At 39.8% G+C, this 21,724-nt stretch overlaps 1 protein-coding gene across 1 annotated transcript in view; it reads left to right on the top strand.

Moving 5' to 3' along the window:
• The window catches only part of LOC146310123 (scavenger receptor cysteine-rich domain-containing protein DMBT1-like), a 57,869-nt gene that overhangs the window by 26,754 nt on the left and 9,391 nt on the right, over positions 1–21,724 (top strand). The window contains 1 exon segment of the mRNA XM_084744251.1: positions 5,441–5,750. Within this exon segment, the coding sequence (XP_084600377.1) occupies positions 5,441–5,750 (310 nt within the window).

Raw genomic sequence — 21,724 nt, 5'->3', positions numbered from 1 at the left:
TTTCATCATTGAAGAAGAGCAAAGAACAGCACTGAAGGCTTTTCTCCATGGAAAAGATGTTTTCACTCTTCTCCTCACTGTCTTGATCATGAGTTGATGAGTTTGATCTGCTTGGTTGAACTTAGCCCATGTTAGACATGATAGATGGTTCATCCAATCACCTGCCAAATATTATTTGAAAGTACTTGCCCTTTTCCAAATAGTTTTTAGATGGTCTGTGTAACAAACCCTCTGGTGTGTCAGGTTACCGTATCTGGCCCACGGACCACTAGTTTCAGATGATTGTGGGCGTGGCTTGTTAGTATCTGGGTGAATTCATGGTTTGACTGGGCACAGCAGGTCATTGTTACCAACAATGCACGTTACACAAACTGATGAATTTCAATTATCAATTAAACTAAGCTAAAACAGTCCCACCCTCTATAACTGGACATTGGACTTCAGCTCACATTGATGGTCTCACCTCCTACACTCTAGTGCTCAACAACGAAGCCCCCTACTGTTTATGTCATACTCCCATGACTGCAGTCCCCACAGAGAACTATTGTGAAAGTGACACCAGGTGAAGTTTGAGGAGATCATGAGAAATGGAGTAAATACTTGGAGGACTGAAATTCACTGTGACCACACCTGGAATGTTTCCTCAGGAGACAGGTATTCAGGTTGTACCTGCAGGTCATTTTTGTTAAGAGTTCATGAACGTAACAAACAAAAGTCTTCAGTTGAATCTTTGCTTTTGGGGCACCTGAAGTTGAAACAGTTATCATCTGACAGTTAACAAACTTTCATGCTAATTCAGTTGAACAGAAGCGCCAAAGAAACAACTGTTCCACGTGTTTAAAATACATTTCTCTGAAAGTGTAAAATGAATCATTTGAAATATCTTTCTGATCATGGATGTGGTGTAGCTGTTGAACTTGTTGATGTCCAACAAATATAACATTTAATAGTTTCTTTAAATGTTGCTTGTGCTGCAGCACTCTGACTTTAAACTAATCAGTTACTGATCTTAGTTGAAAAAACACCAGAAGAGAGGAAGTGATTCAGGAAGAACAGCAAGGTGAAGTGTCACACAGCACCACAGCTCTTAGTTCATTTTTCTCTCCTCTGCTCTGACACTGACCACTCAGAGCATCCTGTCTGTTTCAGCCATGGAGAGCTCACAACAGAGACACTTGTTCTGTTTGATCACTGGTGAGAAACATTTCCTCAAACTTACATTTCTTAATTGTTTTTATATTCAGATAGTACAGGGAGGAGGGTTTACAGAGGTAATGTTAAGAAAATCCTCAGAGGTTATTTTTTCATTATTTATTCCAATTAGGAAGCTATATTACAAAAATGATGTCTTATATTTCAGTGTGTTTTTCTCCTCTGTAGTTTCTCTTCTTTTCACCTTATCTTCACCTGCTGCAGGTCAGTCCATTCTCCTGTGTAAAATCTTTGTAGCCTCTCATTTATGTTCTCAGTGAATATTGAAATATTTCATGCTATTGTATTGTTCTTTTCCCCTAAGACATCCAGATCAGATTAGCTGGGTCTAGGTCGACTCAGTGCTCTGGAAGAGTTGAAGTCTATCACAACAACATCTGGGGAACAGTCTGTGATGATAAGTGGGACTTAAATGATGCTGAAGTTGTGTGCAGACAGTTGGGTTGTGGTACAGCACTGAGTGCCCCTCAGTTGGCCCACTTTGATAGAGGAACTGGACCAATCTGGCTTGATCATGTGGACTGTTCAGGAAATGAAAGTTCTCTAACTGAGTGTCAGCACAGAGGATTTGGGATACATGACTGTGGACACAATGAGGACGCTGGTGTGGTGTGTTCAGGTGAGAAAACTTTTGGATAAATTATTTTAAATAAATGTATCCTTCTCTATAATTGAACAGCTCTGTCATGTCATCATTGTGTCTTGTGATGTCAGAGCTGTTCAGATGCAGCACTGGAAAGAGCTGTAACCTCACTCTGCAACCTGCTGCTATAGAAGAATAACAAGTGTGAAATGTTGCTTAATACACTGTAGTTTAATTTGTGATATAAGTGATAAAATTTGTTAAATGTTTGATCCACTGCCAAATGTGTTATATGTTAGTCACTGTCTGTGTGAGTGATGAAAAGTGTGTAAAATTCATATAAAATTTTTGTTGTGTTCTATATAGCAATGATATATTGTGTTCCATGACTAGGTGTCAGATTAGCTGGGTCTGGGTCGACTCAGTGCTCTGGAAGAGTTGAAGTCTATTACAACAACACCTGGGGAACAGTCTGTGATGATGAGTGGGACTTAAATGATGCTGAAGTTGTGTGCAGACAGTTGGGTTGTGGTACAGCACTGAGTGGCCTTCAGTCGGCCCATTTTGGTGAAGGAACTGGACCAATCTGGCTTGATGATGTGGACTGTTCAGGAAGTGAAAGGTCTCTAACTGAGTGTCAGCACAGAGGATTTGGGACACACAACTGTTCACACAGTGAGGACGCTGGTGTGGTGTGTTCAGGTGAGAAAACTTTTGGATAAAGTATTTGTAGTAAATGTGTCCTTTTCTGTACAATTTAATTGCTCTGTCACCTCGCCATTGTGGCTTATGATGTCAGAGCCTGTCAGATAAAAAGATCTGGTAACCTCACCCTGCATATCTTACTCAAAGTCTGTGGGAGTGATGAAAAGTATGTATTTTAAGATTATCATATTTTTTGTTAAATGTGTCTTTTAAAATCACTTCCTGTCATATACAAACAACAATTGTTCTTCTATCCAGCAATAATGTATTTGTCTCCTAAAGGTCTTCAGATCAGATTAGCTGGGTCTGAGTCTACACAGTGTTCTGGAAGAGTTGAAGTCTATTACAACAACATCTGGGGAACAGTGTGTAATGACAACTGGGACTTAAATGATGCTGAAGTTGTGTGCAGACAGTTGGGTTGTGGTACAGCACTGAGAGCCCCTCAGTTGGACCACTTTGGTGAAGGAACTGGACCAATCTGGCTTGATGATGTGGACTGTTCAGGAAGTGAAAGTTCTCTAACTGAGTGTCAGCACAGAGGATTTGGGACACATGACTGTCTACACACTGAGGACGCTGGTGTGGTGTGTTCAGGTGAGAAAACTTTTGGATAAAGTATTTTGAATAAATGTGTCCTTTTCTGTATAATCTATCAGCTCTTTCACCTCGTCATTGTGGCTTGTGATGTCTAGAGAAGAGCAGGTAACCTCACCGTGCAGCATGCTGTTGTTTTTGTCAGTAATGTTAAGAATGTAAATTATTCTGAAATTTTGCCAAGTGTTTGTAACAAAAGCACTTTCTCTCACGACCAAATGCAAATCAATCAATCAATCAATGAGTCAATCAAAGACATGTTTTATTCAGCAATTATTTGTGTTCTGTGTTCCGAGTATAGTTCACCAGATCAGATTAGCTGGGTCTGGGTCGACTCAGTGCTCTAACATTTTAACTAGTTATGATTGTTGTTACTTTCTGCACATGTAAAAATTTGTAGCCTAAACAACAAATACATTTTTTAAAAAGTTCTAATATTTTATCATCTAAAATGTGCATCATATCGTGTGTCTTCAGGTCTTTTCCTCTATGTTGTTGATACTCTTGAGTCTCTCTAGGCTAGCTGCCAAATCCAAACAAAGAAAAGTCTCAGAGGAAAATAGAGAATTTAATAGTTACAGCTCCAGTCAGATTTCTTTTTCTTTTTCTTTTGATAAAGGTTGTAGATAAGTGGTCTAGGCTACACAGCAATCTCTGTCTCGTCTACTACATATGTTTGATGTGTCACATTGCCATGCTCCTTTATCAGATTATAAATTGATTTCTATACATTTAGTTGGTTCCAAAGAGAATAAGAGTAAACTACTTGGGTACTGAAAGCTAATAAATAACTTAATTTAACACAAAACCTTTCAAGATTCAGTGAAAGAAATGGCAGAAACATTATATTTAGATGGTATCACTGCACAGATTAGACAAAGAAAAGATCTGGTAACCACACCCTGCAGCATGTCTGTGTAAAAGTCTGTACATTACTGTGTATGACTGTATGTCTTTTGTTCTATAGGCATCCAGATCAGATTAGCTGGGTCTGGGTCGACTCAGTGTTCTGGAAGAGTTGAAGTCTATCACAACAACATCTGGGGAACAGTCTGTGATGATGAGTGGGACTTAAATGATGCTGAAGTTGTGTGCAGAGAGTTGGGTTGTGGTACAGCACTGAACACCACAAAATCAAACATTTTTGGTGAAGGAACTGGACCAATCTGGCTTGATGAAGTGGACTGTTCAGGAAGTGAAAGTTTTCTAAGTGAGTGTCAGCACAGAGGATTTGGGACACATGACTGTGGACATCATGAAGATGCTGGTGTGGTGTGTTCAGGTGAGAAAACCTTTGGATCATTTACAGAATATCAAATCACTGTAAACATCTGCTGTACTGTTTTACATGTCTATCATCCAATAATTGTGTCTTATAATGTGTGTCAGTTGACACAGCAGTAAACTAGAAAACAATAAGTAACCACACTCTGCAGCCAACCATGTCTCCTAGAAATTACATTTTTATACAATCAATTTACCAGCTGAGGTGGAGGAGCTGGAAAGTGTTGCTGGAGAGAAGGACGTCATGTTGCTCCATGAGAAAGAAAATGGATGAATGGATGAATCACCAACTATCAGAGACATGGGTTAGACAGAGACAAGATTTTGATTTGAACTTTTCTTTTCCTCTGGACATAATCCAGGTGGAAATTAATTATACAAACACTTTAGTAATATATAAATGTAATTTCTAGGACACATGGTTTCTGCAGCACATGTTCATCATTTCAGAGCAGAGTGTCTAAAAGTGAATATGTTGCTTGATCCACAACAAATGTAACTGTGTTTTAAAGAGAATGGATTTACACAGTGTTAGCTATGGTTAACATACTCATTATAACTAACAAAAGCCTGTTTCTTTGGCTGTGAGTATTAGGGGTTTGGGCTGATGGTCAATGCCATCATCCTTCACTGATGACTGACAGTCACTGACCACTGACACACCATTGCAACATCATGATTTAAAAAACTTCTGTGTTTTAAGGTAGTGTGTCCCCTCAGAGTTGCCATAAGGCAGGAGTTTTGCTCTGTTTTTGTCTTGTAGAAGAAGAAGATGTTGCTGCATTAATGTTCCGTCTCCATGTCCTCCATGTTCTTACTAAAGCTGCCCAGTTAGGAGAAAAAGACTCTTGATTGGTGACAGTGTCATTACTTTTCTGTGGGATGCTGTCAGTGTGTGTCTTTCAACCATGCTGCTGTTTTCTTAGCTTAGCTTCTTCATTTTTTTTGTTCCATTTTTATGATTAGAAAGTTTAGTAATATTTGTCTTGTTGTGCGTTGGTCTTCATCATATATTTTTTTATATTCTTTACCCTTTTTTACCCAGTGCCACTGCAGCAGCCCAGCATCTCCCTGACATCTCCTAACAGAGGGTTGGTCTGGGGTCCTGAAGGTGCAGAGGTCACCAGGGGTTACAGCTTCATCATCACCTGCTCCATTAACTCCAGCTATCCTGGAGGTGTTTTCTCTCTCATCTTCTCTGGCTCCAACATCACTGACACCAAGCCAGCAGTCAACCACTCAGCCTCCTTCAACTTCCCTGTAGCTGAGTATGAACACCAGGGAATCTACAGCTGTGTGTATGAAGTCACACTGTCCTCAAGGAAATTCACTTCTCCTGAAACAGCAACGATGAGTGTCACCATAAAATGTAAGTAGCCAGAATTGAAGCTTTGTTTTAATTCATGTGTGGACAAGAACTGAATGATGCATAAGCCACTGATGGGGGCACCGTCAATGTCTGCTGCTCATACTAGTATTTCTATACTTTGTCTCTTTGAAGCATTTGCATGTGCATTAAAATCTCATTTTTGATGCTGGAACAGTGAAGATAAGTTCAGGTAGACCACGTTTGACCATGTTGGTTCAAAGTACAGGGGATAATTTATTCCAGGATTAAATTTAAACGGGAAAATCCAATTATTGTATTGTACTACATATGTATTTTTTTATATATGCATATGTATATATAGTTGAGCCAAAATTTAGCCAGATGAACCAAAGATATTCCAGTCCTGATGTATTTTTCATCAACAAGATGTATATGTGCAGTGAGCCCTCAGAGCAGACAAGTGAAGTTATCTAGTGGCAGTAAATGTACAGTTTGCCCATGAATAAACACTGCAGAAATGTTCCTGTGTCCTGCTTCCCACATGCACATATGGCAAAAACATATGGTTAAATCAAAAGTGTTTCCTAATATTGTAATAAAACACAGTTGTGTTCAAAATTTCAAGGGTGCTAGGCGCTTAACAGACTCATTTCTTACCATCTACATTTCCAGTATTGAACCATTAGTCTTAAATGTGACAATGTGGATTTATGTTGGTGCAAAAGAAACGAGTAACCAACAGATCATAGTATTTCACAGTATATTATATCTTTACTGTGTGTGTACTCATCATGTAAATCTCTTTCAACAGATCCAACAGTTTATGGAAGTATAATCAGACGTGTTACTCTGTTGTTTATTCTGCTGTTGGTGATCATCGTCCTTTATTTCTACTACAAGGTACTGTGTACATCTTTGTTCCTCACAGGCTAAAATCCACAGTTCATTCTGTGAATAATAACTGGAAGAGAGGAGAGATGCAACCAATGACATGTGCATGCTGTTATGTCTCTCCAGGCCAGAAGAGGGCAGAAGAAATCAAGCCAACAGGAGACGACTGAGGTGGATTATCAGAACCTTGATGATGTTGGAGCTGAAGGAGGGCCTGCTGAGGAGGAAGAAACCCAGCAGTAGGACCTACAATGAGCTTGTGCTCCTTCCAGGTGGATTTCTTAGCTGCCACACAACCGCCTGTCAGCTCAGTGATGGATTTGACATTTTCATATTGCAGAAGAGAAGTGTGCTTGAATCAGTGGAACAAATATACATGATAACAGCTCAAATGATTTGCTGAATAAAACCATAACTTGGTTTGAAAATGATGCAGATATGCTGAGCACACTGCTGTTTATATGTACAGATGTTATATGTAATTGTTTGTGTGTGTACATGCTAAAGTGTGCAGAGTGACTTTTTGATTTATACACAATATACAAAGTCTTTAGTGCAGCATTGATCACATATATTGATCTGTTATTATTCATGACTCATAACTTCTTCTTTTGAGCTGTAATTAATTAACCCTGTAATAATTTTTGGAAATTTTCTTTGTTTTTCATCACATTTTGTGTTTTCACTTGTTTTGAAGGAAACTTTTGAGAGATGTTATTTTGATTTTACTCTGTTTAAACGTAGAATCAGTAGGATTTGTCTGAGCTGTTCATGAACACACCATAAAGATACCAGGATGTTAAATACCAACGTTTTGAGTTTGTCAAGTGTCCTGAGAACAGCAAAATAATGACAAAAATGATGAAATACAGACAGAGGGCAGGTTCTCTGCAGACACAGACACCACCACACACTTCTAGTCCATCATAAGTGATGATTGAGAGCCATCATGTTTCTATGAGTCTGTGTTGTTTTTATAGGAAATGTTGCATTTTATACCTTCAATAAAACACAATACATAAAGGCATGAAGCCATACCTCTGACTTGTTTCTATTTTTGCTTCACTCACAAACTGTATGTTCAGACTCTTTAAACTCTCACACTAAGTGACTGTAAAGTAAAAATTCCCTCTGACATTTTTCAGGATGTCCTTAACTTGATGTATTTATATGTATGGAGGACACAGCTTGAGAGGACTGTGTTACATTGTCTTTTACTCTATAGTTGTTGACTGGGTGTGTAAAATGAGGGGACAAACTCTCAGTCCTTTGCTCTAAATCCAAACACTTGCACAGCTGGTTTGAGGTGTCTCCAGACTGCAGATAGAGAATAATGATGAGTAAAAAATATTCCTGAGGACAGGATTCACCTCAAGACTAAAAGTGTTAAATGGAGTGTATATGTAGAACTTTTCTACCTGAACTGTCAAAGTGTCTTACAGTTGAGCTTCTATTACTCCCAATGTCTCTTACTCTGATGTTCTTCACCTGCAACAAGATACTTTTAACCTGTTTTATCCCACTACCCTGTCTGAACCTGAAACTAGAAACAGTAGTACAGATAAGAGTACAAACAACAAAACAACAACAAAGTTCTTACAAAAAGTAATGGAATTTATCGTGTCCCTGTTAGATTTATGTTTTTAACACTTCCTTATCTAATGCTTGTGTCCCTGATGACTTTAAAACTGAATGTGTGAGCCCACTGCTAAAAGAAAAAGAAATAGAATGGATCCCTCCCTCAAAACTATAGACTAACCTCCAAGTCACCTTTTACATTAAAAAAGGAAAGAGAAAGAAAGTTCAAGCCATTTCTTTCTGCACTAGAAAATAACATTTTTGGCTGCTGATGGCAGCAGGTTCTCACAGGGTGGGGTGACTGGATGAATATATTGTCTCTCGATGATGATCTGGTTGATTTTTGGGGTAATATTTGTCATTTTATTTAGCTAATGTAATGGTCTGATGAATGGTCGGTCATCCAGCAGCACAGTACACACACACTCAGTGCTCTGAGCTGTGTGAGGAGTGAGAGGTGAACAGCCTGCAAAGCTGGACACTTTGTTCTCTTTTCATGCAGTGAATTAAGGATTTAATTTGACCAAGTCAGTGTTAGTGATTGTTGGAAGAGTGGACAGACTAATGATGCTTTTCAGCTGAGTTTTAATGACGTGTGTTTTACGAGGAGGTAACGAGCCAGTTAAGTTCGTCTTAGTCTGGTAAAAAGAGAGAAACTTGAATTCAGAGACTGTGTTGTTCTATTTGTCAGTTTAAAAAGGACAATTGATGTGAGAATATTTAAATTTCTTCAAAGTTTATGTCTTTATTTTGTTTGTTGGGTGTAGTGAACCTATGCAGTGTATGTAACGTAGTGAATTCACCATTTGCACACATCTCCCAGCTGAGACTCCAGAGGATGGGAGGAGGTGCGAGGGGAGACAAAGATGTCCCCAGTCACCAATGGATGGTCTGGCTATGGAATATTTTAACAATTGCCCAACCCTCCATTTTCAGCCCTTGTGCTCCTGGAACTTAGCGCAGCCTTTGACACGATTGATTACAGCATCTTGTTAGACAGGCTGAGACACTGTGTGGGGATATCTGGTACAGTGTTAGAGTGGTTTTCATCCAGGCCCAGACTGACTAATCTGGACAAACGGATTCCTGGTTAATCAATATTAATATAAAGAATGTAAAGAAATTGCAGTGCTGCTACAAGGCTGAGACTGCCAACTGACTTTGCACTTCTACTTCAGTGACAGTCATGCCAAAAAGGGAGGATGCTTCTCAAAACACATCCAATACTAATAAAAGCACACAGGCTTTTTAAATCACATAGACTCGATGAGTCAATGTTCAGCTAGTCAGTTCCTCTGATGAGACTTCCAAAGTTAACAAGCCTCTCCACAGGCGTATTGACTCGTAGAAAGATCTGATCGTGGGGAATTTGTCATACATTCATCTCAAAACCCAACTTGAGATTTCAGTGTCTGCTGATACCATATAGGCCTGTGTCTGTCCTCTGTCTCAGAAGATAAAAGTCATCCTCAGTGTCCTCTCTGGTGGTGCAGTAGTGAAAATGCAGTAAAACTCCAACAGAATGGTATGATAATGTGTTACGTTGCTCATTACAACAGGAGAGTAATCTCAGGACTCTAATGCAAAAAAGCAAACAAACAATACAAAAGGACAAAGTAACAAAATTCTCCATCCACATGTTGTGATGTATTTAATGGAGCACAGAAAACCTCAAAACGTCTTCAAGAGGTTCATTATTACAGCCTCATCAGGCTTCACCATGTTTGCTGCTGTCAGAAACCTTTGACTCTTTTTCTATGGGGCAACTTTTAACTCTTCTTCTCTGACTCTGAGTGGCGCTCTCTGGTGGATGTTTTGCTCAACATCCATGCCAACATAAAGGACACATGAGAGTATGTGTTACACTTATAAGACTGACGTTGTGGCCAATCGTTTGTGTAGCACATTATTTTTTATTCCTGTAGGAACAGTAGCAAAAATACATAAATATCAGTCCTCAGCGTCTGTGTTGTTTTTGCATTACTCATGTGCTGTCCTCACTAAAAGTTGTTGCAGGCAACGTATTTTTCAGCCATACAGCCGGCTTAACATTATACTTTTCCATAATTGTTTCCTCCCAGGAACAGGCAGGTTGTTGTGTTTGGCAGAATTTAATGAAGGGAAAGATATTTCATTTTGTAAAACTGCAAAAGAACACAAAATACAGAGGAGTAAATACCTTTGTAAGTACTTAATAACATGTCTAGTAATAATTTGTCACAGCTCCATTCTTCCAGTTTCCCTCCTGTCCCTCTGCTTCAGTATAATTCCACTCTCCCTGTCTCTGCTCCACTCTACCTGCCAGCCACTCCCACCTCGTCAGCCCAACTCCACTCACCTGCAAACACAGCAGCAGCTCATTCCTAATCAGCCCTGCATATAACCTCTCCAGCTCTCTCACTCCTTGCCAGATTGTTCTACTGCATTCATGCAAGACTTTCCAGCGTTCTTTTCCTGCCTGATCTCCCGTTGACAACCCTGCCTGCCTGTGACCAGCCTACCTTGCCTGTCTCCCGGAAAACTTGCCAGCCTTCTGTCCCCGACCACGAGTTCTGCCTCGGTGTCTCCTGTTTCTGTCAGCTCTTCCGGCTCCGACTCCTCCGCCTGGTCCCGATTTCCCTTCTGCACGCTCCTCGTCTGCTCCTCTGCCTCGTCGGACAGCTCTCCTGGTTTTGGATCCCTCGCCTCGTCGACTTTGCCTCCAGTAAGCCTCTCTCTATCACTCCTGCCTGCTGGAGAAGGGAACTGTACGGGTCTGGGGGCTCACGGCTTCTCCCTCGGTCCTGTGTCCAGGTTTGGCTCCGCCCATTCCTCACGTCAGACATCCAGAGACTGTGTGTGGGCTCCAGGTCCCAAGAAAGAACTTTTACCTGTGTTTGTGTGTCAGCTCGAGTTTCCTGTTTTGCTTGTGTAAAATTAAAGGGCCATTACCAACTGTCCCAGATTTCCAGAGTGCTGCTTTTGGGCCCTAAGAACACCCATCACATGATTAGTGAAACATTACTGACAAATTAATGCAAACAGCCGCTTAAAGGCATGTCAAAATATGTAATAAACGATGAAAGCACAATGGTAATTAGACCCAAAGTCAAGAAATAGTTACATAAACATACAAATATGAACATAAATAACAGATGACTTACAGATGAAGCTGTTTTGTGGACTTGGAGGCAAAGGATTAAGAGGATTGTCACACTTGTGCTCACTCTGCTTCCTGTTTCTCTATCAGTTCACTTCTCCCTCAGTGCAGATACCTGCAATCCCCACAAGGTGGTGCTACAAAACATAATGAAACCAAAACACTAATTCCAATACAACTCATACTGTCTGACGTGTCACTCTGCTAGTGACTGGTGTCTTCAAAACACACATTACAAGTTAAACAAATCAAATCAAATTACAGTCATGTGATCATGTAATGATTCATTATGTAAACACCCTCTTTTAACCAAAAGTATTTATCTTCAATAAACTTCCTTTTTAAACTTAACTTAGATCTGTTTTTAAATCATCAGTATTATTGTCTTTGTCTTACTCAATGTTCACCAAAAACAACAATGCACTTCAATACTGGGATCATGTTTCCATATTATTTTGAAATGTAATAGCAAAATCCATGTTAAACATATCTTTTGCACTATTATTCTGAAAAACTCAGGAGAAATTGCCTCCATCCACATGTTGTGATGTATTTATTCCTGGCCTGCCATTAATCAGAGCCGCAATGCGTGCAGGCTTGATTATGGTTAGCATTTGTATCATTCACCTTCACCTTCATGAGTTCAAATTTTAAATGGTGGGCAAGGTCTTTTAATCGTCTTTTTAATGTTACTGTCTCGGAAAGTTCTTTTAATGTCTCTGAAGACACACAGAGCCACATATGGATGAATAAATCTGCAGCCTCTGAGAAATTCTGTGCCTGAACACAATACCTGTTAGACACAGCCAGTGTTTACCTTCATTAAATGGCCTGAATTCAACATCAGGCTGCTCCAGTATAACCATACAGACCACACACACACCAGACTGCAGTGCAAACACTGTTGTGCAACATTATTTACTACTATACTATACTACTAATTTCTACTATAATCATGTGACCATATAGGTGGTGAGATGCATTAAATTTGTTGCTAAAATAGTCAATCAATTTCTTTATTTCTTATTTCAATCATTATTATAACTACCTGATGCAAAATCATACTTCATGTGTCTCTGGGTACAGATGTGGTGTGTGGTCATGTTGTGACACTTTGAATCATCAGAAAATTTCCCTACCCTTGTGGTACACCATATTAAACATGTTGCATACAGTGTCAGGTTTAATCAGTCACTTTCCCAGCTGTGTCCACAGACTGAAGAGGCTCTGTGGTTTAAGAAAAAAATAGTATGTGTTAAAAACACGGAGGTCTGGGTGTGAACTGCTACAACCTACAACTTCCTCTTCATTAATTAGATACAGAGCATGAAGGACAGTATGAGTGTAGCTGTCTCTGTCATTATGAACTCTCCTGTAATGTTTCTTATTTCACTGCAGCGATCATGAAACACTTTGTGTATTTGATGTTTTTTTTTATTTTTTTCAGGGTTACTGTAAATTAGTTATCATTTCAGGAGATACAAGATGACAACGTTATTTTATCCTCTTCTTATTATCATTATTATTTTGTTAACGTTCAACAAGAAGCATTAGGAACAAATATCATGTGAAAATAAGAATGCAAAGCTCTGAAACTAAAGTTTCTAAACTTTCCTCTGTGATGTCACTGGGTCCAATGTCAGGTCCCATTCACAATGAACAGCAGCCTGTTACCCAGTTTCCACACATGTGCTGGCTTGGTTTGACTCAGTTTGACTCGGCTTGTCAGCACGGCACGGCAGGGATTTGCATTTTCATCACAACAGGGCTACTCGCATGAAGGTGTGTCTTTAACTGAAGACGAGCAGCTTAGCTTGAGTCGAGCAGCTGTAAAACAGTCAACAAACACTGAACTTCCTACAAATTCTTCACAATAAAAGTCCTGTGCTTTTTAAAAAGCTTTGACAGTAAAATACAGCAGATACCTGAATGTAAAAACAGAGACACAGGAGAGAAACTAAACTTAAAGCTGGACTGAAAGCTGAACACACAGTCACAGACACTTTCAGAAAACACTCACTTGTCTGAGGGGGAGAAAGAGGGGTCGTCATAGGTTGGCCGTGGTCAGACAGACGTCAGCCTGCTTGGAGGCGGGTCTAGCTCACTCACACACAGCGATCATTTGTAGTAATCTTTAATGACTGCATATATTAACAGCAGTATTTGTCTGTGGGATAATAACCATCAGTGATCTGATTCAAATTTTAGATTAATCTAGAATTCCTCTGAGCTATTTAAGAATATTATAAACATGTCATTTTAACATTAATAATAACAAGTTTCAACTTAGAACCATCACAAAAAATAACCAGAGCCTGTGGGAAAAGACTGGACACAACAAAACTTGGAAAAAAGTCAGGAACCAGCAGCACTTTTCAATTCAACAAATTTATTTGTTCTTTTTTTTTTCTTTTTGTGCAAACTGAAAATGTGCATACAAGCTGGTGGTTGGAAATGCAGTTTTTGTCATAAGGCAGCAGGAGATTCCAGGCATGATGACAAAAAGACAAGTTCAAGGACAAATAAATTAGGATAAATAAATTGATTTTAAAAAACATGAAGTCAAAAGCTTTAAGTTGTTAAAAAATGCAGTGTGAAGAACTAATCTCTCCTGTCTTGACCCCTAATGAACTCTACTATTCCCCTTGAATTTATCACCATATAGATTTTATATTCAGCATCTTCCACTGTGACCACAGCACATCATACTATATTAGGCTGCATACACAGCTGCACCATAATGTTTAAAGTCCAGTGCATTATTTTATAGACATTTCTCTGTAATTTAGTTTTAGTGTTTAGAGAGAAGCATGTGACATTCATGCAATGTACAGCTTTATGGTGTCTTACAGGAACTCAGGCAGAGAGATAAGAGGATGACATGTCATCAAGATCTCCAGCATGATAATGGTGCAGAGATGTTAGGTGGTATTTTCACTGAGATCACAGGAAATCATAGCTTTTTTTTAAACATTACCAAGTTATGAATATAGTCAGGATTACTGAGGTTTGTTAGTGTCAATGCAGTTTTTAACTACGTACAAACATAACATAACATTACCCTCTTATATCAAGGAATTTGAGGAATCTGACCATTTTACTTTTCTGTTGATATCTGTTAACTCTCTGCCCCAGAATGCAACGTGGGGTTTGACTGGACAAATGGCTGTTGTTGCAGCCAATCACAGCAGGTGCTTTGAAAAGATGTTACCAATATGTTTTGCAGGGTACCCCCAGGGTTTTTCAACTTAAATTTAAAACCTTTTAAGACCTTTTTAACACCACTTCCAATGAAATTTAAGACCAACCTTGCACGTATTCTGTGCTGTGCTGTAGGCGGGACATTGAGCCAGACTAGTTGTGTATTATACTGTACAGTGTATAATGATCTAATTATATTGTAAGCTGAATAAGTTATATTGTAATTTTTAATATTATTACCATTATCATTACTATTATCATTATTATTACATTATATAACTATGGTGATAATTACAGACAGACAAAGATCAAAGACAAGTGCAATTTTAAAACAATTTAACCCTAATCCCACCACTTTTTTATTTTTTGCTGATCCGAAAAATGATCCGATCTATGACTCAAAACCGTGACACAATCCGAACCGTGACTTTTTTTGCACCCCTAGTGAGGAGTGTGTGTGTGTGCATGTGCGTGCACACACACATACATTACACAAAAGAACCTACAGCCTTCAAAGCTGTGGCAATCTAGAGTCGGACGATATGCTAAAGTCCAAATGATCACTGTCAACCCATCCATCAGCGATTGGCGATACCATCATCCCCCCACCCGCCTTCTCCCGACCTTTCGGGTCTCAGCTGGGAGATGTGCGCAGGCGGCGAATTCACTATGTTATGCATGCTGCGGACGTTCACTACGTCCAGTGGACAAAATAAACTCAAAATGTGTGTGTCTAAAAAATTACGGGTTTTCACACTTATTTTCCATTTTAAATGGAGAAATACAACCGTTCACCTTATGAATTCAAGTTTCTCTTTTACCGAAGTAATACAAACTTAATTGGCTTGTTAACACCTCGGAATAACTCTACAGAAAAACATGTAAAACTCACCAAAACCGTCTTTGTTAGTCTGTCCACTTTTCCAACAGTCACAAACTCTGGTTTGGTCAAAATAAATCCTCAGTTTACTGCGTGGAAAGAGTTTAAAGAGTCTGACTCTGCAGGCTGTTTTCCTCTCACTCGTCACCCAGCTCAGTGCACTCATGGTCAGCTGAATTGGTGTGAACTGCGCCGCTGGATGAAACCGCTGTCAGCGGCTGTCACTCTGCAGACTATTACATTTGCAAAATAAAATGACAAATATTGCCCTAAAAATCGGGCAAAAAAAGCCATTCGCGATGGGCTCAGCCCATCATTGATAGACAATATAGTTGTCCAATTGCCCAACCATATTGAAATCTCTACACTATATTAACATCAGACACAGTCATATGAAACACAATAACTGTGTGAAGGGTGTGTGTGCGTGAATACGTCTGTGCGTGCGCCTGTGTGTCAATGTATTACAGTAGAGGCTGTACAGCCTTCAAAGCTCTGCTGCTCTTATGTTACCCAGCTGGGTAGGCTGGATACCGCTGCTAGCCGAGGTGCTTGTTGCAGAGTTCATCATGCACAACTGTGATATCGGTGCCTGTTGCTGAGTATGCTAAGTGTTTAGCATTCTCAATGTGTGAGTCCAAGGCAGTGTGTCCCATGGTTCCAAGCTTGAAACTTTTACGGCACAAATGGCATTGAGCTTCCACTCATTACCTGGTACAGGCTGAACCCAGTCGTATTTCGAGTCATTTAGCCATAACAGATTGAACCGACACTTGCCCATCTTTGACTGACACTGACAAGAAGTTGCTGCCCAAGCAACGACTTCAGTGGGTAAGTCACAAGCAGTGTTGCCAGATCTTGCGAGAGAAACAAGTAACCAGGCCTCCTACAAATGACCGAATAACTGACTGTAAATGGGACTGTGTTTGCATGTGATCCTAAGTTTGATACAAATAGGTTTAAAGTTCTAAATATTAGGCCTGGATGATAAAACGTTAGCAACATATTTCCTCGATAGCAATAAGAAAACAGCTCGATAAAACGTTGGATAATTTGACGTGTAAATGCACAACATGGGAGCACAGAGCTTCAGCTCATCACCAACCTGTAACATCCCTTCACAAGAGAGCATGCTAAGAGTGACACATGAACAGCCAACCATCTAACAGACAGTCCCACGTGTGATCTCTGCCTGGCTCATTGAAACAGCCTATCATATCCCTGGACGCCTGTGTTTGAATAACATTGAATATATGTTTGACAACTCATAGCGCTGTATCATTTAAGTAAGAAAGGGAAACAAGACCTTTCAGAACGAAATTTATTATTTTAGGCCTTAATTTACGATTATTAAATTTAAGACTTTTTCAAGTTTTTAAGACCCCACAGGTACCCTGTATTGGTTGGTTGAAATGTGTCAAAGTAGCTCAGTGATATATACCTTAGTCTTATTTATTATATCACACACATCAACATGATTTCCATGCTGCCTATTGGTTGCCAAAAAAAAAAAAAAATGAAAAGGGTCATATCTGATAATTTTCAAGCTGGATTCACAAGATCATGCATGAAACCATCTTGCCAGGCTTCAAGTTATCCACTTGTGTCTGCACCAAAGGTGGTGCAGCTAAACAGCATCCTAGGAGGGACTACTGGATCCTGAAGAGCAGCAGTTATATCAGAACTGGAGAGTATTTCATCATTGAAAGAAGAGCAAAGAACAGCACTGAAGGCTTTTCTCCATGGAAAAGATGTTTTCACTCTTCTCCTCACTGTCTTGATCATGAGTTGATGAGTTTGATCTGATTGGTTGAACTTAGCCCATGTTAGACATGATAGATGGTTCATCCAATCACCTGCCAAATATTATTTGAAAGTACTTGCCCTTTTCCAAATAGTTTTTAGATGGTCTGTGTAACAAACCCTCTGGTGTGTCAGGTTACCGTATCTGGACCAAAGACCGCTAGTTTCAGATGATTGTGGGCGTGGCTTGTTAGTATCTGGGTGAATTCATGGTTTGACTGGGCACAGCAGGTCATTGTAACCAACAATGCACGTTACACAAACTGATGAATTTCAATTATCAATTAAACTAAGCTAAAACAGTCCCACCCTCTATAACTGGACATTGGACTTCAGCTCACATTGATGGTCTCACTTCCTACACTCTAGTGCTCAACAACGAAGCCCCCTACTGTTTATGTCATACTCCCATGACTGCAGTCCCCACAGAGAACTATTGTGAAAGTGACACCAGGTGAAGTTTGAGGAGATCATGAGAAATGGAGTAAATACTTGGAGGACTGAAATTCACTGTGACCACACCTGGAATGTTTCCTCAGGAGACAGGTATTCAGGTTGTACCTGTAGGTCATTTTTATTAAGAGTTCATGAACGTAACAAACAAAAGTCTTCAGTTGAATCTCTGCTTTTGGGGCACCTGAAGTTGAAACAGTTGTCATCTGACAGTTAACAAACTTCCATGCTAATTCAGTTGAACAGAAGCGCCAAAGAAACAACTGTTCCACGTGTTTAAAATACATTTCTCTGAAAGTGTAAAATGAATCATTTGAAATATCTTTCTGACCATGGATGTGGTGTAGCTGTTGAACTTGTTGATGTCCAACAAATATAACATTTAGTAGTTTCTTTAAATGTTGCTTGTGCTGCAGCACTCTGACTTTAAACTAATCAGTTACTGATCTTAGTTGAAAAAACACCAGAAGAGAGGAAGTGATTCAGGAAGAACAGCAAGGTGAAGTGTCACACAGCACCACAGCTCTTAGTTCATTTTTCTCTCCTCTGCTCTGACACTGACCACTCAGAGCATCCTGTCTGTTTCAGCCATGGAGAGCTCACAACAGAGACACTTGTTCTGTTTGATCACTGGTGAGAAACATTTCCTCAAACTTACTTTTCTTAATTGTTTTTATATTCAGATAGTACAGGGTTTACAGAAGGAAAAAAATGTTTAAATATTTACTCACAGTTATTTTTTTCGTAATTTATTTCAATTAGGAAGCTATATCACAAAAATGACTTCTTATATTTCAGTGTGTTTTTTTTTTCTGTAGTTTCTCTTCTTTTGACCTTATCTTCACCTGCTGCAGGTCAGTCCATTCTCTTGCGTAAAATCGTTGTAGCTTCTCTTTGATGCACTCAGTAAATATTGAAATATTTTATTCTGTGTCTTGTTTTGGTTTGGTTTTTTTTACCATAGACCTTCAGATCAGATTAGCTGGGTCTGGGTCGACTCAGTGCTCTGGAAGAGTTGAAATCAATTACAACAACACCTGGGGAACAGTCTGTGATGATAAGTGGGACTTAAATGATGCTGAAGTTGTGTGCAGACAGTTGGGTTGTGGTACAGCACTGGGAGCTCCTCAGTCGGCCCACTTTGGTGAAGGAACTGGACCAATCTGGCTTGATGAAGTGGACTGTTCAGGAAGTGAAAGTTCTCTAACTGAGTGTCGGCACAGAGGATTTGGAACACATTACTGTTCACACAGTGAGGACGCTGGTGTGGTGTGTCCAGGTGAGAAACCTTTTGGATAAAGTATTTTAAATAAATGTGTCCTTTTCTGTATAATTGAACAGCTCTGTCATGTCGTGATTGTGTCTTGTGATGTCAGAGCTGTTCAGATGCAGCACTGGAAAGAGCTGTAACCTCACTCTGCAACCTGCTGCTATAGAAGAATAACAAGTGTGAAATGTTGCTTAATACACTGTAATTTCATCTGTTATATAAGTGACAAAGTTTGTTAAATGTTTGATCCACTGCGAAATGTGTTATATGTTACTCACCATCTGTGTAATAAATGAAAAGTGTGTGTAATTAATGCAAATTTTTGTCATGCTCTATCTAGCAATAACTTTTTGTGTTCCATGACTAGGTGTCAGATTAGCTGGGTCTGGGTCGACTCAGTGTTCTGGAAGAGTTGAAATCTATTACAACACCTGGGGAACAGTCTGTGATGATGAGTGGGACTTGATTGATGCTGATGTGGTGTGCAGACAGTTGGGTTGTGGTACAGCACTGAATGCCCTGTGGTCGGCCCATTTTGGTGAAGGAACTGGACCAATCTGGCTTGATGATGTGAACTGTTCAGGAAGTGAAAGTTCTCTAAGTGAGTGTCAGCACAGAGGATTTGGGACACACAACTGTTCACACAGTGAGGACGCTGGTGTGATGTGTTCAGGTGAGAAAAGTTTTAGATAAAGTATTTGTAGTAAATGTGTCCTTTTCTGTATAATTTAACTGCTCTGTCACCTCGTCATTGTGGCTTGTGATGTCACAGTCTGTCAGATAAAAAGATCTGCTAACCTCACCCTGCATATCTTACTCAAAGTCTGTGGGAGTGATCAACAGTATGTACATTATGTTTATCATAATTTTTGCTAAATGTGTCTTTTAAAATCACTTCCTGTCATATACAAATGACAAAAAGCAGCAATACTTTATTTGTCTTCTACAGGTCTTCAGACCAGATTAGCTGGGTCTGGATCTTCTCGTTGTTCTGGAAGAGTTGAAGTCTATTACAAAACCACCTGGGGAACAGTCTGTGATGACAACTGGGACTTAAATGATGCTGAAGTTGTGTGCAGACAGTTGGGTTGTGGTACAGCACTGAGAGCCCCTCAGTTGGCCCACTTTGGTGAAGGAACTGGACCAATCTGGCTTGGTGATGTGGGCTGTTCAGGAAGTGAAAGGTCTCTAACTGAGTGTCAGCACAGAGGATTTGGGACACATCACTGTTCACACAGTGAGGACGCTGGTGTGGTGTGTTCAGGTGAGAAACCTTTTGGATAAAGTATTTTAAATAAATGTGTCCTTTTCTGTATAATTGAACAGCTCTGTCATGTCGTCATTGTGTCTTGTGATGTCAGAGCTGTTCAGATGCAGCACTGGAAAGAGCTGTAACCTCACTCTGCAACCTGCTGCTATAGAAGAATAACAAGTGTGAAATGTTGCTTAATACACTGTAATTTCATCTGTTATATAAGTGGCAAAGTTTGTTAAATGTTTGATCCACTGCGAAATGTGTTATATGTTACTCACCATCTGTGTAATAAATGAAAAGTGTGTGTAATTAATGCAAATTTTTGTCATGCTCTATCTAGCAATAACTTTTTGTGTTCCATGACTAGGTGTCAGATTAGCTGGGTCTGGGTCGACTCAGTGTTCTGGAAGAGTTGAAATCTATTACAACACCTGGGGAACAGTCTGTGATGATGAGTGGGACTTAATTGATGCTGATGTGGTGTGCAGACAGTTGGGTTGTGGTACAGCACTTAGAGCTCCTCAGTCGGCCCATTTTGGTGAAGGAACTGGACCAATCTGGCTTGATGATGTGGACTGTTCAGGAAGTGAAAGTTCTCTAAGTGAGTGTCAGCACAGAGGATTTGGGACACACAACTGTTCACACAGTGAGGACGCTGGTGTGATGTGTTCAGGTGAGAAAAGTTTTAGATAAAGTATTTGTAGTAAATGTGTCCTTTTCTGTATAATTTAACTGCTCTGTCACCTCGTCATTGTGGCTTGTGATGTCACAGTCTGTCAGATAAAAAGATCTGGTAACCTCACCCTGCATATCTTACTCAAAGTCTGTGGGAGTGATCAACAGTATGTACATTATGTTTATCATAATTTTTGCTAAATGTGTCTTTTAAAATCACTTCCTGTCATATACAAATGACAAAAAGCAGCAATACTTTATTTGTCTTCTACAGGTCTTCAGACCAGATTAGCTGGGTCTGGATCTTCTCGTTGTTCTGGAAGAGTTGAAGTCTATTACAAAACCACCTGGGGAACAGTCTGTGATGACAACTGGGACTTAAATGATGCTGAAGTTGTGTGCAGACAGTTGGGTTGTGGTACAGCACTGAGAGCCCCTCAGTCGGCCCACTTTGGTGAAGGAACTGGACCAATCTGGCTTGGTGATGTGGACTGTTCAGGAAGTGAAAGGTCTCTAACTGAGTGTCAGCACAGAGGATTTGGGACACATCACTGTTCACACAGTGAGGACGCTGGTGTGGTGTGTTCAGGTGAGAAACCTTTTGGATAAAGTATTTTAAATAAATGTGTCCTTTTCTGTATAATTGAACAGCTCTGTCATGTCGTGATTGTGTCTTGTGATGTCAGAGCTGTTCAGATGCAGCACTGGAAAGAGCTGTAACCTCACTCTGCAACCTGCTGCTATAGAAGAATAACAAGTGTGAAATGTTGCTTAATACACTGTAATTTCATCTGTTATGTAAGTGGCAAAGTTTGTTAAATGTTTGATCCACTGCGAAATGTGTTATATGTTACTCACCATCTGTGTA

Source organism: Lutjanus erythropterus, chromosome 19, assembly GCF_056507025.1.
Source record: "Lutjanus erythropterus isolate fLutEry1 chromosome 19, fLutEry1.hap2, whole genome shotgun sequence".
Taxonomy (NCBI): domain Eukaryota; kingdom Metazoa; phylum Chordata; class Actinopteri; order Lutjaniformes; family Lutjanidae; genus Lutjanus; species Lutjanus erythropterus.
The sequence above is the reverse complement of the archived record's forward strand: the minus strand, read 5'-3'. Positions and strand labels throughout refer to the sequence as shown.